The sequence below is a fragment of the Hydra viridissima genome, unplaced genomic scaffold (genome assembly GCF_058129835.1).
Source record: "Hydra viridissima isolate aposymbiotic clone 2 unplaced genomic scaffold, HvirCarnegie_v1 scaffold_1, whole genome shotgun sequence".
In the NCBI taxonomy this organism is placed as follows: domain Eukaryota; kingdom Metazoa; phylum Cnidaria; class Hydrozoa; order Anthoathecata; family Hydridae; genus Hydra; species Hydra viridissima.
Window position 1 is genome coordinate 910,739 of NW_028324300.1, and position 17,894 is coordinate 928,632.

At 30.1% G+C, this 17,894-nt stretch overlaps 1 protein-coding gene across 1 annotated transcript; it reads right to left on the reverse strand.

Annotated features, from left to right (window-relative positions):
* Positions 1 to 5,260: 5,260 nt before the first annotated feature.
* LOC149892796 (solute carrier family 22 member 15-like) lies at positions 5,261 to 17,098 on the reverse strand. Its single transcript, XM_090075338.1, has 9 exons — positions 16,680 to 17,098; positions 16,092 to 16,195; positions 14,953 to 15,273; positions 10,634 to 10,849; positions 6,684 to 6,818; positions 6,308 to 6,393; positions 5,975 to 6,083; positions 5,683 to 5,893; positions 5,261 to 5,392 (listed from the first exon to the last, which is right to left on the reverse strand). The coding sequence occupies exons 1-9, from the start codon at positions 17,088 to 17,090 to the stop codon at positions 5,381 to 5,383; spliced, it is 1,605 nt and encodes a 534-aa protein (XP_089931464.1). The 5' UTR covers positions 17,091 to 17,098; the 3' UTR covers positions 5,261 to 5,380.
* Positions 17,099 to 17,894: the final 796 nt, after the last annotated feature.

A 17,894-nucleotide genomic window follows, 5' to 3' on the forward strand; every position in this document is an offset into this window, starting at 1 on the left:
TTTGCTATTAACCCAACATCTCTAGACATTTCGCCATCCATTCTTTTTTTTTTTATCTTTGAGGTCTTTCAAATTCAACACCCCATTTGTTGCAAGTTTGAACTCCTTGTTTTATTGAGTCATTAACTAAGACTTCTCTCTCACTTTGGAAATAATCTTGGAGCGATTTCAAATCTAAAGCTGCATTAGGAAAGTTCATTTTAGGGTCCTGCAACCTCTTTTGAACACGGTCAATTCGGCCAAGAATCTTGTGAGAAAGTCATACGTTAAAATCATATTATAAAGCTGCTTTGCATCACTTTTCGTTTCATTTGACGCACTTTCGTCTACCATTAAGTTCTGAAGAACTTCCACTATTTCATCAATGAAGGTGTGTAGAGGTTTTACTGATTCTGTTTTGGCGCTCTACCTGGTATCGGAATAGGACTTTAAAGTAATAGGCACAGCATCTTTAAGTTTTTGCTATCGCTGAATTGATCTTGAGAAAAAAACGTAAAGCGCCTTGATGGTTCCAAAAAAAGTAACCATCATTACTTCTCCTTTAGCCGCATGTACGCCTACCAAATTAAGACTATGATTGTCACAATTGATAAATATGACAAAGTTGTTTTTTTCCTTTATTATTTGCCATAACAGCAGCATAGTCATAGCATTGTGGCCTACAACTTTTTACTTTCATATCGTCTTTTTCTAATTGCTCCAATATTGTTTGGACTAAGCTAGCTGCATCCTTATCGCTGATAAGCTGCACCCTTATCGCTGCATCCTTATCGCCAAGGAAAGATTCTTTTATATATACTGTTTTTTTTCGAAATCAATCTCGACATACCTAACTACCTCAGACATTTGTTCGGGATTGGCTAAATCTGGAGTTGAGTCAAACATTAGCCCATAATACTTTGCTTTATGTATCCTTTTAAGCAAGTTAGCACGAACAGTGGATGCTATGATGTGAATGAACTCGTGTTGAATGTTGGATGAAAGATATGTAGTGGATCCAGGATGGCTCTCCACAAATTTTAAATGATCTTTAATAACAGGATCAAAATTGGAAACTAGTTTCAGTAAACCAAGTAAATTTCCTGAGTTAGCATTTGATTGAAGTGATTCTCGGGGTCCTCGCAAAGCTAACTTTTGAATTGCAAGGTATTTGATGCAGTGCAACAGCCTTTTCAAAATATCACACCACTTTTTATTTTCTCTTTGAATTTGTTGTTAAAGTTCTGCATCAATTATTCCTCTATTGTAAAATATATTTCTTTCCAATTCATTCAATTGGGTAAAGCATTGTCTGTGGTTTTTTGAATTTTCATGTACATTCATTCTCTTAGGTGCTTTCCAATTGTTAAAACAGCTTTCTTGTTCCAAACTAGATTGGTTTTCGCATTTTAAAAAAAGAAGACAGCAAAAACAAAAGGCAGATTTTTTGGAAGGCGAGTAAACCAACCATGAACGCATCACTTGCTCACCGTGACCGTTTCCTCATTATTTAAAGAACCAACTTTTGTTGATAGAACAATTGTTAGTCGGCAGAAAAGGACCTTCGATGGAAATGTTTAAAACCATGTTTAATAATTTCAGTTATCAAGGGATCAGTTATGATTGCTTTTCCTATTTCTTCATTAAACTTAAGAAATCTGATGTCGTGTTATACAATAATTTTAGGTATGGAATTTTTAATAATTTGGACGTTTTCGGATATGAAGTCGTTATCTTCAACGTCATTAATCTTCATTTCTTTCTCAAACTCAGGCCAAACTTCTGTTTCTTCGGAAAGAGCAAGGATTTTTGAATTATAGCTAAAATTCTCCGCACCGCCATCAATAGATGTCGCAGCTAATTCTTTCTTGCTTGAACTTGACCCAGTATCTTCTAATTCTTGAAGCCTTGCGCTTGCAGAAATTTCTAGATTATCTGAAGAAGTCGTGCTCGTGCTCGATTTTTGAAAAAACCTATTAAAAACTTTGCTGCTTTTTCTTTTTCTTTTGCCTCTAATGAACGTCGTTTTCGACCTGCAGCCCCACTTTCCTTCTTTTTCTCAAAAGAAAGATTCATGGTTCTCAGCTAATCATTTTTAAAATTATTAAGAACTTGCTATATATAATTGAAAAAAGCAATTATTTTTTAATTACCTTAATATATCGCAACAGAATATTTTAGAATATATTTGTAAAAGATGAATCCAGTGATTCAGAAGGTGCCCATGCAGGCAATACCAGGCGCCAGTGTATATTTCAGTTTTGATTTATTTAAGGTGGCTCACCCCCTTTAAAACTAACTTTTTATTTGTAAATGTTAAAAACTTGTTTTTTGTTTTTTATATAAGGAAATCAACAAATGATAAGGATTTCCTTGACAAATTCGTAACCGCTTTTTTTAGCAAATTTTTTAGAAATATAATATTTTGCAGAACAGTTGAAAAGCATAATAGATCTAACACTGAGAAATAATTCAAAACTTAATTTATTTTATATAATATATTTCTTAATTTATTTTATATAATTCTCGCTTATTGTATCGCAACCGAGCCTCTTTTGCGCCCCTTTCAGGTTGGCGCCCATGGCACGTGCCCTGCCTTGCCCTACCCTAGATACGCCACTGCCCGTTTTAGACCATTCTCCCCTACGCAATACAGAAACAATAAAAAACATTAATTGTCTAACTGTTTATTGCCTTATTGTTGTCACTGTAAATATCTCCGTTTTTATGAGTGTAGAACGAAATAAATTACGTATAATTACTTCAAAAAATCATAGCAGGAATTATATAAAGGAAATCCGAAAATGCTTCTGCACATAGCACACCTTTCAAAAACATGGCACCATTTTTTTTTATATAAATTGATTTCACATGTGTTTTAAAATTTATAATTCACTTTAATTAGAAATTGAAAAAATCAAGATCTGAACCGCTTTTTATTGAAATTTAAAACAAGTACTCAATAATAAGGGGGGACTAATTAGATAAGATTTATTACTATTACAAAATTCCAACTGTATATGCCGCAAACTTTTCTCAAATAACCTGAAAAACTCTGAAAACCGATTCTTGGAAAAGATGCCCTGCAGATAAAAATTGAAACTTACAGCAATTTGTAATTAAAAATATGGCGCTCAAACCACTTCACATCTAACGCGTAACAAGATTTTAAAAAAGTATTTTTTGGGTAACAGTAACAATATATTTTTCGCAAATTAAAAATGAACTGTTAACTGAAATGTTAGTCGACTAAATTTAGTTGGACTAAAAAGTTAGTTGACTAAATTTAGTTGGACTAAAAACCTAGTCGACGAAATTTAGTTTCGGTTTTACTATTTAAGTTAATACGACTTTTAGTTTTGGTCACAACACTAATTTCGTAGGAGGGAAAAAAAAACATCATTTTAATAAAAAGTATTGATATATATCAGTACCCTAGAAGTAAATTTTTTTTGAGAGTTTGAAAGAAAGGAAATATATATTTTAGAAAAATTTGAAAATAAAACTGTAAAAGAAATTTTTGCATCGTCTACCACTTTGAACAAGTCACTAGATTGTGCATGTTATAATTGAGAAGTGTAACTTTTGATTAAGCCTAATTCTGATATGGGAAACTTGCTTCACTAAATGCTGGTCTAAAAGGCGGTGCACATAGCCAATATGTTGGAAAGTTAACATTCCGAAATAACTTCAGCCGAACAGAATTTTTACACAACATTTAAATGATCTTTGATACTGATACAGTCACCTCGCATGTTTGAGAATTATCTTTGAAGTTACGAAAGGTCTGCTATAAAATCTTAAATAACTGTAGTATTCTCAGTCTATTGTGGGCTTTCTATTATAGTTAACGAAATATTAATTAGTTAGACTTATGACAATTGTTTGTTATTTAAATTACTTAATTTAAAAAACTCTCAGTTTTTCATCAAATTAAATACTATAGTATTCTCTCAATGATTCAATGAAAGCAGAAATACTAATTCTAAGAACTTTTGCAAGTCATGAGTTGACATAGATCAGTAAAAATTAACCATGCTTAGCATTTAAAAAAGATCAGAGTGTGACCAGTGACTTAATTAATATATTCTTTGCTTTAGAGCAAATTTAGAAACTGATTTAGAGTAAATCTTTAAACAACGTTCTTAAGAGCTCTCAAAAATGCGTGCCAAATAAGTTGATGAATTTAGGTAAGGTGACAAAAACTACATTTTTAAGGAAAAAATTTAAATGCTGTAAATTCAACACAGAGGAATGATTAACAATTATTTACGAGAATCAGCTTAAGTCAAAACTTAAGCTCTGATTAATTTCAATACAAAAACCATAACACATACAAATAGAAAACTTTCAAACTTTTCCACCAATCAAATTGCATTTATAAAAAAAAAACTAAAACACTGCGACAAGTTTACAAAAATAATTGTTATATAAGTCTATGATCATAAAACGCAGACTTTCTTATTGTTTCGTATCTCATTACGCGCAATATTGTTTCTCGTTTTCAAGAAGAATTCGATTTCAAAACTGATGATGGAAGATGAGTTTGAAAAATATCATGAAAAATTTAAATTTAATATTATTAAAAGATAAGAATAAAAATCAAACACTCAGCTCAAATATTTACACCTTTTAATTCAACAAAATACAAAACAAAAACACAGACCTTTTAAATATATAATCTGTACAATATATTATTTACTTCGCAAACATCAACACTGAAATTGTCTACAAAATATTCTGCATTAAAGATTTTTGAACTATAAAATTGTCAAAATCCATAGTAAAAAAACGAAGAATTTGTAAGAAAGCAGTTAAAAACTCAGTCGTCATAAAAATTTAAGAAAGTTAAATGGTTTTCACTCGTTAATAAAAATGGTTTGGATAAACTCATCCGTATTAAGATTCTACGTAAATCATATTAAAATCTCATATAGTCAAAGAAAAACTTATTGACATACAAATTAATTTGTAAAGAACCATCATATAATGATGTTCCAACACTTGACTGACCAATACTTCTCCGCTTTCTTTCTTTGGGCTCTTCAACGATGTAATCTTCTTCGCTGATAACAGCAGTGCCAGTTACAGTGTATCCAGTAATATTTCCATGTATATCTAACAAATCTGGAGTTGCCCAAGAAAAATTTAAAACATTTATGCCAATTATGAGATCAAAAGAATAAATCTATGAGATCTTTTCTGAGAAATTTCTCACCTCATTGATAAATCGTATTAAAGCGAAATATATTGAGTAACTTTACAGCAAATTTATCGCATTCATCTTTAAAACGCTTCGGAAAATAATGAGTAAAAAATGTTCTCAGCGTTTTTAATCTTTAAGTTGTGAGCATTTTGAAGATGTTGATCATTTTAAATAGGAGATATGCTAATATGGTTGCTAATCACGAGCCTATAGAAAACATTATGTTTTATTTACCATCTTTTACAAATTTTTATTTTTAATTTTATCATAGTTTTAAAAAATTTTATCATAATTTTAAAAAATGTAAATATTGAAATGGATAGTCATTTAATCAACTAATCATTTAATATCACACTTTCTACTTTTTATCCAGAAGTTTATTTTTACACTATTAAATGCTAATATAAATATATATTGATTTCTATTAGAATATAGTTGTCGAGACACAAAAAACTATTTTAGAAAATCCTAATAAGTTAGGTATTAGGTATTCATACTGTGGACTTCAGGACTTCTTCTACAGTTTCGACAGTAGACTTGCCTTTAGTTTCTGATAACAAGCAGCAAAACAAACCTGAGAGTATAAGTGATCCACCCATTACTATAAATGGCAGTAAACGATACTCATACCCTAAGAACTGACTGACCCATGGGGATAAAGCAGCACCAATAATATTTACAGTTGTACAAACACCGATGCCTTTGGATCTACACAAAAAACTATTTGTTAAACACATGAAAGTGGTTTCATAAAAGTAATAAACTTGTATCAAAGAAGCAATAGATTACCTTACAGAAGTTGGGAAAAGCTCAGTTGACCAAATATATATGGCATTATAGGAAAGATTTACCAGGAGCTTTCCTGTCATACCTAACAAAATTCTTACCCATGCATAAACTATAAAGCAAAAATTGTTTAAAAAAGTAAAAAAACTTAAACTTGTTTAGAGGAGAAAAAAAAATTCTTAAAACAACTCTTATTGCTCAATAAATTTATTTCAACAAAACAACTAACATATTTTTAAAACATTTATATAGCAGTTAAAATAACATGAAAATATTTAAAAAGAAAAAAACAATTAAAAACTATTTTAACACAAAGTTCTGGGAAATCAAACATACCTGGTTGTGAAGGAACAAATGCCAAAATTAAAAAAAGCGATCCTCCAAACACAGATGATAATATAGTTGTTCGTTTACGTCCAAAGCTTAAAAGCAGAAGTAAAATGAATACATGTTACTTCAAATTTCTTTTAAAGGAAGAATTTTTTTATGTCATTTCAAAAATATATATTGATTTGCAATTGTGTTAATGTATTAGTGAAAAACTAAGGCTACATGTGCAATATCAAAAAGCCTTAAAAGTTACTTTTCAATATAAATAACATTTTCTTTCATCAATATAACTTTTTTAAAAGTAATATACTACTGTGGATATAAAAAGAAATCCAGAGAAATCAATTTTCATAAATGCATAAACAAAACAAAGATGTCTTACTAATTACATAACCATAAAACCATCATGTTTGCAGGAACATCTGCAAGGCTGACCAAGGCAAAGTCTGTGTAGAGATTCCCACTAAGTTTATCTGAAGAAATAGAGATGCCATAGTAAACTAGCCCAATGCACAACCTAACACAAAATTCAATATGATTTTCTTTTTTTGTAGATCTGAGACTTATTTTGTAGATCTAAGATTGCTGATCTGAGATTATATAATCAAGATCTGTAAATTTATCAATTATTCAAAATAGCGATGAAAAATCCATCTGAAAATATAATTATTTTCTCATCTATATAAAAAAGATTATACATTGGTCAAGAGTAATGCAAGAGCTACCATTTAATGTCTAGCATGATTTTAATTTGCTAGCAAGCAAACCTTATTCATAATTTTCTACCCACAAAACTTTAAATACTTTACATCCCCAGTTATTATGTCCAGATTGGAATAAAAAAAGATAAGGGCAGGAGAGATGATGATATTTATGTCTTGAGTAAAAGGCAAACCAATCACTTCAGTTAACTGTCTTGTTCATTTGTATTCAGATATTGATACAACTTTGTGGAGAAACAAGATCATAAATTCTTTTGGGGAGGATTGAGATCTTGAGATCTGATCAGGCTGGTATTCATCCTTGAGTAGAAAAACCTGATGAAATAACTATCCAAGTTCATAGTGCAACTTCCAGTTTTTGTGTTAATTTTTTTAAATTTTCTTTTTGATGAGGAGTGTAAACAAAAAAATGTTTATTCCTAATAAATTATATTGGGGAAGTGCAAATACATGATTCTAATTGAACTATATACATATTTAGCTCAATGTACCTATGTTTATAAAAGGGAAAAATTTCATTTAAATATTTTGCTTGTTGATTTATTTATATTTTAATATTTTTATCATTTTATAGCTTTGGCCCCAAAGTATTTTTATGAACTCTTAGGTCCCTTAAGAATAAACTTTATTTAGAATACTTTTCAGTCAGACCCACCAGCTGAGATTGGTATATAATGGCAAACATTTCTCCAAGATTGCTAGACTTTGATTTCATGTTCTCACTTTTCAATTATACTAAAAAAGATCTTGTCTTCAGTGTTTTTTTTAAAGGTGCTTGCCATTATATTCCACAATAAAACTGACCAAATTTTGGCCATGCTCTGGATGCCTGATTTACCATTCATTCCTGATCCAGACCAAAGTCCTAATATGTTGCTTCAGCCACTTGTTTACTAACCTACTTTAAAGCATATTTTTGTTGCAAATGAAATCCTTCAGATAATAAAAATTAGCATGGACTCTAAAAGCCCATTAGTAAAATTATTTTTCAACACTCATAACTTTCAAATTACCTGCCATGGTAGGAAGTCTTCTCATCTAAAGATACTGGTCAATGACTACATTTGACCAAATAATTTCTACAATCTGGAACAAATGGCAAGTAACACCCAAGAAATATGTGATTTCATTGGAAGAATCTATAAGGAACCAATTTAGCATTTAACAGCCATGAACTTCATTCTGATGTTAGATGACCCCATGTCAAGATGAACCATAATGCGATCTTTTTATGAGAATGGTGGCGTGTTTGATTTTGGTATTGTGCCACAGGGGCCTGGGTATGATTCACTAGATAATTACATGTTCAATAGACTCATATCAAAAATGCAACTTTTAACTGAGAACTAAAAACAACAAAGAATTGTTAGAGATGGCTACTAATGTTGTAAGTTTATTCATCATATTATCAGCTATTAGTTTTGCTTGGAGTATTAGGCAGAGGTGATCCTCAAGTTATTTTTACAAGGTGTACTCTTCCTTATGATGAGACTAGCTTTTAGGGAATTACACTTGCTACAATGAGCTCAGCAGCTTTAGAATCTTTTGAAACTAAAAGTTTTCCAACATGTGGACTGATTGCAGCTGTGAAGCTAGCCTTAACCTTAAGGACTAAGACATTCGCTGCATTTTGAAGGAGTTGTCTTCTTTTCCATGTTCAACGAGACTCCTCTCCTTGATTTATAAATGTCCAATAAAATAATCTTCTCTGGCAACTTTGGAAAATATTTCAATTATAGCAAATAAGATAAAAATGAACATAAAAATATCAGTAAATCAACAAACATGCAAGATATTTCCATGAAATTTATCTACTTTAACCATTGGTTTATATGTAGATAAAATTTACAACTTATAAACTAGTGCCAACATGAAAATGTGGATGCTGCCTTGGTTTTCAATAACGCTATTCAACCCTAATTATTGAAAAATAGGCTTATTAAAAAATGCTGCCATTTTGTTGTGAACATGACAAGTTTATAATGTTTACATTTTTATATAGTTAGGCCTAATGATCTTATTTGCTGTTACTATTAGATCAATACAAAGTATTAGAAAAATTTATGAGCTATCCCCAAATGGCTGAAATTGGGACTTTTTTGTTGAGTGGACTATATATATATATATAGCTTTTTTCTAATATGGTACAAGTTAATAAAAATCACTACTTTTAAAACAGAAATATCTAGAAAACATTTCTAGAAAAAATGAGTCACTTGTTGAAAGTTAGAAAAAAGTTATAAGGGTTTAAAGTTGTCTATTTTTACCATTCGAGAAACCGAGGGGAGCCAGCCAAGAGTGTTTATAAGGCTATAATTTCTGAACCACTGCACTTGGAACTCTGAAATTGCAAATTTAACCAATTTACATAATGTAGATAATGATATGTAAAAATCAAGCAAATTAGAGATGGTGCCCCACAGGTCATTGGTTGAAATATAATGATCTGACCCATAAACAATAAAGATCAGTTATAGAATAAAAACATTTAAAAAGTGTTATGATTTAAAAAAAAACGCATACCTGAAAATAATGAAAAATTGTTAGGAAACCTTGTGTAGATTCTGACACTGGATCATGTCAGCTGATGTTTGGCCTAAAGTATATTAATAGGTCTTCAATTTTGTCTTTGGTTTCATTCTTGTAAACATCACCAAGAATTTTAGGTTCTTTTGATGGTTTGTTAAAAATAATTTAAGCTAAAATTTATTACTTCATTTCACCTCCAGAATAAAATTTGCCTATGGGGATTGAATTGTAGATCACCATAATAATTAGATCATCAGATCATCATTCCTCATAAGTAGACCATAGGCTACTATTTTAAAAAGTTCGATCAAGATACAGTACTTTCAAGTTTTTTGAGGTTATCTTGGGATATAATGCTAGTAAACTACTAAAAAATGTGAAAATCTCTATGGAAATAGATATTTGAGAAATCCTGCTCCAATAAAACTCATACAAAGTTTTTCTTGAAACCCAATATGATATGAAGGGGAGGTTAAAAGAAATATTTTGGATCAACTAATAGCTAAGATACATTTATTTGAAGTGCCACAATGAGTTGGCTAACTTTTAACTAAGTATAAGAAGGTCTTGTACAACTATGAGAAAGAAGTGCTAATTTGTATATTCCAAGCTGCATGCTCATAAGTAGCATATAGCAACCAGACAAGTTGGGCACCCAAGATTTATCAACTTTGGATCGATTAGGCAACCATCTTTTACAACAAAATTAATGTGCTTTCATATTAATTGGTGTTTGTTTTTTTTTTTGTTTTTTTTTTATTAACAAACATCAATTAACCATTCATAACTCTTTTCATAGATTTAGTAAAGAATATTTTGAAACATTTTTCTTCAAATATACAACCAAACAAATAGATATATGCATGCACCAAAAAATCAATTACCTAAAATCTATTTATTATTACAAAGTTTATACGTGGAAAACTATTTTTACTAATTGAATACAGCACAAAATGTTTCTTAAATACATTGAACAAGTCATTTGCTAAAAATGTGTTTAGTAGTTGAAAGGTCTATGAAGTAAAAGAAGGTAGAAATAATGAAAAAAAAAACATTTGAGCACACAGTAAAAAGTTCATACCAACTTAAAGCCTGAACTAAAGTAGAAAGAAACATTTGCCATGGATAGAAAACGTATGTAAATGAGCTTTTGAGCTTGTGTGATTCCACTGAACAATTTGAAAGACGTACATCAGGCCATGGTTTCTTATTGTACTTTGCAACTCTATGAAGAATTATTTCAGCTTTGTAATTATCATTGTTTAGACGAAGCCATCTTACAGATTCAGGAACAAATCTGAATAGAAAGAAATTTTAAAAACTTCATTTTTACTCAAAAACAGCATACATATTAAGAGCAATAAATTACCCAAATTATTTTAATTGTATTTAATTGTATTCAAATTATATCATAAAATTATATCATAATTACATCAATATAGCAACCAGACAATCTCTAATGGCCTTATTATAAAAGGACAAAAATAGACTTCGACGAAGCACTAATTGCAACAATTTTAATTACAACTATCAAAAATGAATTGTCTATAAAAAATGTTTGTCTTTCTAGACAATCATTTTAAAAACGGACACTAAATGAACAATCTCGATTTTTTAATGAGGTATAGAAGATCTATTTCATATATAATTTGGACTTATAACGAGTAATTAAATTTTCACTGCAGTATCGTTTCAAAAACTGAAAACGAGCACAAAATTAAAAATACAATTTTTCTAACAGAAGTTCATTTTTTAATTTTTTGTCCAGCGTGTGCTGTTGATTAAAAAGTTAATGTCTATTTAAAAACCTCAAAATGGACTATTTTGTGCTCAATTGAAGTTCATTAATTACTCAGTTCAGTTGTTTTTCAATTCTCAGATAATGTGCGTGAAAATTTATTTTTAAAATGCCCTCTCCAGTTTGGGATTACTTCAAAAAAGTTGAAGGTAAGTTTATCATTTAAAAAATTTTCCTTAGTCACTAAAATCTTTATCACCTTCAATAAAATTATTTTAAAAATATGTGATCAAGGAGTTGTCCTTTATAAAATGTGGATTAGTAAGTAGAAGATTCCAATAGGTGTTAAAATTTATTTAGGTTTGTGAATAAAACAATAGTGAAAAAGAAAAATGTTTTTTACTTTCATTTTATTGATGAATATGTACGCAAGTTTTAAACAATAATTAATCATGGGCAATGATCGTCATTTGGAGTTTTGATGTCATTTCAATATTTTTTTAATATTATAAATTTACTACATAACAATCTTCAAATAATACGGTAATGAAAGATCAAAATGATATTTAGCTTATCAAAGTGCCAAACGCAGGCTATTATTGAAGAGTTTTATTTTTAAAGAGGATTCGTATCCCTAAATGTGCAAACTTTACACCACTACAAAAGTATTAGCTTTACTAACTTATACCTGCCACACAAATCTAAAATATTTTTATGATTTTTCTTTAAGGGAATGACCCACAGTGCCTGCTCTGTGAAAAAAGTGTTAAAATTAAGAACTGCAATACTACCAACATCAAAAATCATCTGAAATCCAAACATAATAATAAATATCTTGATCTGATTGGGAAATTCAAAGAGAGAAAAGATGAAAAGGCAGCCAGAGAAGCCCTGATTACTTCGCTTAAAACTGATTTGAAGCAAGTGTCTAAATATCCTGTTAAAAGTGCAAAACAGTTGGAGTTTGACATGGAAATCACAGTATGGCTTGTTTGTGATGGCTATCCCTTTGGAGCTGTGGACACTCCTGCCTATAAAAGGGTGATGACGTACTTAGCACCAAAAGCAAATTTGAAGCACTCTACAACCTTTGCAAAATATAAAGTGCCCTTGCTTTACCTGACACTTGAAAATGCATTACAAAAAAAACTGGAAACAGACCTGAAAGATTGCAAAATGGCCACATTGACTATGGATTATTGGTCCTCAGTGACAACAGATTCCTATCTTGGTGTAACCTTGCATTACATGGACAAAAACTTCAAGTAAGTTGAAAAGCATTTTTGTTTTGTTAGTTTTTAATGAATGGTCAAGTTTGGATGGACTGGGACTCGAACTCGGGTGCGCTCGCACCAGAGCCAGTATTGCTCACTAAATAGAATTCATCTTGTAGTTATGTCCGAGTTTTTACTTTTTTTTGTTTTTGGTCCGCAAAATTCGTTCTTACTGAGTTATTGCTGGTTATATTGGTCCTTAAATAATTTTTATATCGATGTTTATTTTATATTACAGATTGAACAAGATAGTTTATGAAGTGAAACTTTTTCCTGAGGACCATACTGGTGACAATATTGCCACAACAGTTGATGCTATCATTGAAAAACACAAAGAACTACAAGATATCACAATAACTGCTGTTGTTGATCAAGCAAGTAATATGGCAGTTGGCCTAAGGAAAAGCAAATATGTGGAGTCTCTTGAAGATGGCAGTATGCAATGTTTGGATCACAAGCTCAACACATGCCTGAGGAAATCTATTGTTAAAGATCCTGTTTTGGAAAAAGCTTTTGACAAAGCCAGAAATTTGGCATCAAACATGCATCAATCAGGAAAGAAAAACAAAAAGCTGAGAAGAGTTTGCAGGCTAAGTGATGTAAGAGCCATTAAAATTCCAACTCTCAGCCTAACTCAGTGGAATGGTCACCAGAAAATTCTTGATGCTATTATAAGGATGAGAGTTCCTTTACTGAAGCTCAGCTCTGAAAACAAAGACTTTGGAAAAATTGTCCCCAGCCTTGAGGAAATGGATTTGTTTGAGGAGCTCCTACCATTCTTAACAGAAGTAAAACAACTCAGTGAATGGTTTTCAAATGACAGTGAGCCTAGGATGGACCAAGCTTTGGTCAGAGTTTTCTGTCTGTTTGCATGTGCTGAGAAGATGTGCACCTCATCACAAAGCAGCAACACTGCTAAAGCTTTCTTTACTGAGTTTCTAAAAAACCTGCATGAAAAATTTCCTCAAAGAGGGGTTGGAATTTTCCCTATGGCTGTTGGAAATTTACTGCACCCATACTTCAAGGGTCATCTGCTTGGACCAGAGATTCACAATGTAGTTCAAACCTTGGTGTCAAGCCACAAAACTACAGCTCAATTTCAATCACAATCAATGGATACTGACTCGTCTGAGAGCCTGCTTGCCGAAACACCTTCACCAGTTTCACAACCAGAGCCAAGGGATGGTATGATGGCTGCATATGATTTAATGATCAATGAGATAAATAATCTAGATGGATTTGTGCAGGATCGTCATTCCAGTGGTATTCCTCCACTACAAGAAGAATTCAACACTTTCCTCTCCATGCCTAGGCCTGATTCTTCAGTTCCACCTCTGAAGTGGTGGATGATCAATGCCCCAAAACTACCATTGTTAACAGAGCTCCTAAGGGGGTATTTAGGCATGCCAGTGTCTTCAGCTTCATCTGAAAGAGCCTTCTCTCAAGCAGGGCAAGTTATTACAGACGAAAGGTACAATTTGTCTCCTGATCTTGCCAGCAAATGCATTTTTGTGAAAACTAACTTCTCAACTCTGGTCCCCTATGTGGAAAAATGGTACTTTAGTAAAAGTGACATGAATGAGAAGGATGAAACCTCAGATGAAGAAGCTGAATCTCCTTCATTTTTTGAAGCAACACCTGGTCTGGAGGGACTTATTCACAGTAAGCCCTTGGCAGGCCTGCAGGAAAAGAATCTAATCAATCCTGATTTTCTTAACATTCTATCCTCAGACTGTGAATCTGACTATGATTGGATCTAAATTTTGGAAAATCAACTATTTGTGTAAACATTATTGTCATATTCCGTCCTAAAATTTGTCACCACTTTAAATTTGTCACCATAAAAGTCATTTTTACCATGAAATAAAATTCAAATATAATATATCGTATATTTTCTTTTTTGTTTCTAAGGGATTTTTTGGGTAATTTAGATTTTATTGGCAAAAATCAATATTTCTGGTTTTATGAAATCAAGTAAATTTAGACAAAATCATAGACACCAAATAGACAAAAAATTATGCTTTGTAGACTTATGAAGTGAAAATTATTTTTTAACTGAGCAATCTTAGGACACCATCAAAAATTTGATAGACACAACAAGGACAAAAAATTAAACATTTGTTGTGTCCATTACAACATACAGAATTGTCTATGTCTGTGTTGTAAGTCTATCCATAGACTAGTCTGGTTACTACATCAATATAACTTAAATAGACATAATTATATAAACAAAAAACTGTATCAATACTGTTTTAAAGAGTAATTTCAAAAAACAAAGAAAACAGATTTTAGCTTATAGAATTAGATTTAAAAGAATTAAAAGTTTATTTCAAAATATTAAATTTAGTAAATAAGAATAATGACTTCAAATCTCTTATATGGACTCACTGGTAGGTAAAAACAAGTATCAAATATGGTGCAGTTAAAATCAACTCAAGAGTACGCCATTTCTGAATAAGCCATGCTTGCAATGACATTAAACATAATGCCATGTTAAATGAAAACCAAATTAGATTAGAATAACTTCTGTAACTTGGACCTATTAACTCTGTCATTAACACCCAAATAGCTAATGTTGCTCCACCTTGTAAAATTCCTGCTACAAATTGAATGGCTAAAAACACCCAGAAGTTTTTTACAAATGCACTGGCTAATGCAACTCCTAGACATGTAAACCAAGCAGGGAATAAAAGACGTTTTCGACCAAATCTAGATAATAACAAAAAACTTATTTATTTAGTAAAAATGAATATAAAAAAGACATTAACAATACAATCTCACAAGTTCAAAGAAATATTTGCTGATACTTTATGTAAAACTTACAATCCTTGAAAAAGTTCTTGAAAACAACAATTTTTTTTTTGGTACTTCCATTTTTAAAAAAAAAATTGAAAAGGCTCCAGCACCCAAAGCTTTTATAGTTAAAACAATCAAACTTTTCTAAAATTCAACATTAATTAACAACTTTTATCTTGTAAATAACGTAAGTTTAAACTTTACTCATAGTATAAAAATATAACATTTACTTTATAAGTATACAAACTAGTACTTTCTTATTGTATTTTTATATGTTTTTAAATTACATTACGCTGTAACAACATATAAAATAGTGATATACTCAAATAACAATAAACAAAGTACTTTATATTTAAAATTTATAAAATGATTTAACAAAGTATATTCATTTAGAGAGTAATGTAAAATTTGGAAGTGTTTTAAGTTAATCAACCAAATTTTTTTAGAGTGGTTCAGAACTTCTCAATCAGCTATAATATAAATACAATAATATAAATTCAGTGATAGTGGGATTAAATCTCTAAAAAAGGTTGCATAAAAAAAACTAAATTATTTAAGGAATCATTTTTTGCAGATTACAAACTTCATTAAAATAATTTTAAATTTAGATTTAAAAAGTTTAACAAAACTGTGCTTTCAATTTCTATTGTAGATATATTTGGTTTTTATACTATATTATTTCATATTTGTTATTCAAATAATAATTAGTAACTAACAATTAACAATTATACTTATCAGACACAATGCCTAGAAGTATGGAACCAACTGCACATCCTAATTGTAATGCACTATAGGCAACAGGAGTGAGAGCTTTTCTATCACAAACTAAATCCCACTATGAGAACAACAACAACAAAAGCAATTACAAATATAAATAATCAAACAATCATAATATTAGAAATCAGTTAATGTTGTTTATATATATATATATATATATATATATATATATATATATATATATATATATATATATATATATATATATATATATATATATATATATATATATATATATATATATATATATATATATATATACATATACATATATACATATATATATATATATATATATATATATATATATATATATATATATATATATATATATATATATATATATATATATATATATATATATATATATATATATATATATACAACTTTGTGATGATTCAGTATTTATTATAAATATTTGTTCAAAATACATCAATTTTGGCATTTTTATTGTTTTTCTACTAGTGAATAGTTAATCTAAGGTATCAATTTTAAGTTTGAAATTTCAGGAAAATTTATTCACTTATAAAATTTTGATATACCTCTGTTACTATTGAAAACTCCTTACTCTCAACAAATCTCCATGATTCTCTTTTTATAGAGCATCTTTCCTTGTAAAACTCATCATCTTGAGAAAAGACACCTGTTCTGTTGCATTCAGGGTTCACATAAGAGCAAGTCCAAGGAGGATCGATTCCAATGAATGTAATTGATAGGTTTTGGTAGGTGAGTGGTACCATTAGCAAACTAAGAAAAAAAACCAGTAATAGCTGAAATTTACCAAATTCTCCAATAAGCCTCAGTATCTCATCTACATCCATTTCTTTCAAAGATTCGGTATTCGGCGTATGTTTGGATATTAGATCATCATTACTATCATCACTGCTAAAATCTGAAGAGGAGTATGTACCTTCTCCTATAGTTGTTGCAGGTGTCTTTAAACCCATAGTCATTTTTTTAGTCTAAAATAGATTATTATCTTAGTACTTAATAGATATATATCTTAGTAGTAATATTTTTAGTAATCAGTTGGATTTTGTTAAGTGATTTTAAAGTTTTGATTTCAAGACTAAAAAATTTTTTAATACTTGTATTTTGCTAATGAGGAAAATAAACTTCCAAGTTTAATGAACAATGAAATTACATCAAGTCACAACACGATTTTAAAAATCCAAAATCTCAACAAAAGAAGTATTAATTATGAAAGTACTTGGATTTAGCCTGCAAAAGAAACCAAAAGAATATAAATATCCAACTGCTATTAATAGCCTCTTGCAGATAGGGTACATTGATTAGAATAGGTTCTAAAAAATATGCTTTTTGTTTACATCTATGACACTCGAAGAGTGGTGCGTTAAAGACATGTTTTTAAATGTGACGAATCAAAGCTTGTTTTTTTTAAAAAAAAGCACGTGTTTCTCGAGAGTTTTTCATTTTTTAGAAATTTTTTTTTTTTTTTTGAACTGAATTGAAAAAAAAAACTGAATTTTTTTTTTGAATTAAACCCAGTCGGAAAGCAAAAGTCTTTAATGCGGCCAACTTTTTTTAAAAAACAAGGGCTGTTAAATCCTGTCTCTAAACTTTCGACTTCAACTCCTGTAGTTTCTTTATATCTATACAAAGTGAAAACTGTTTTAAATATATTATTTCAACTAACGTGATGATACAATTGTTTTTGTTTTTGTAATCATCGTTCTATTAAGCGCAACTTGCTCAAAGCGAATAGCAGCTGCATTAGACCCGAACCATTTTGGTTC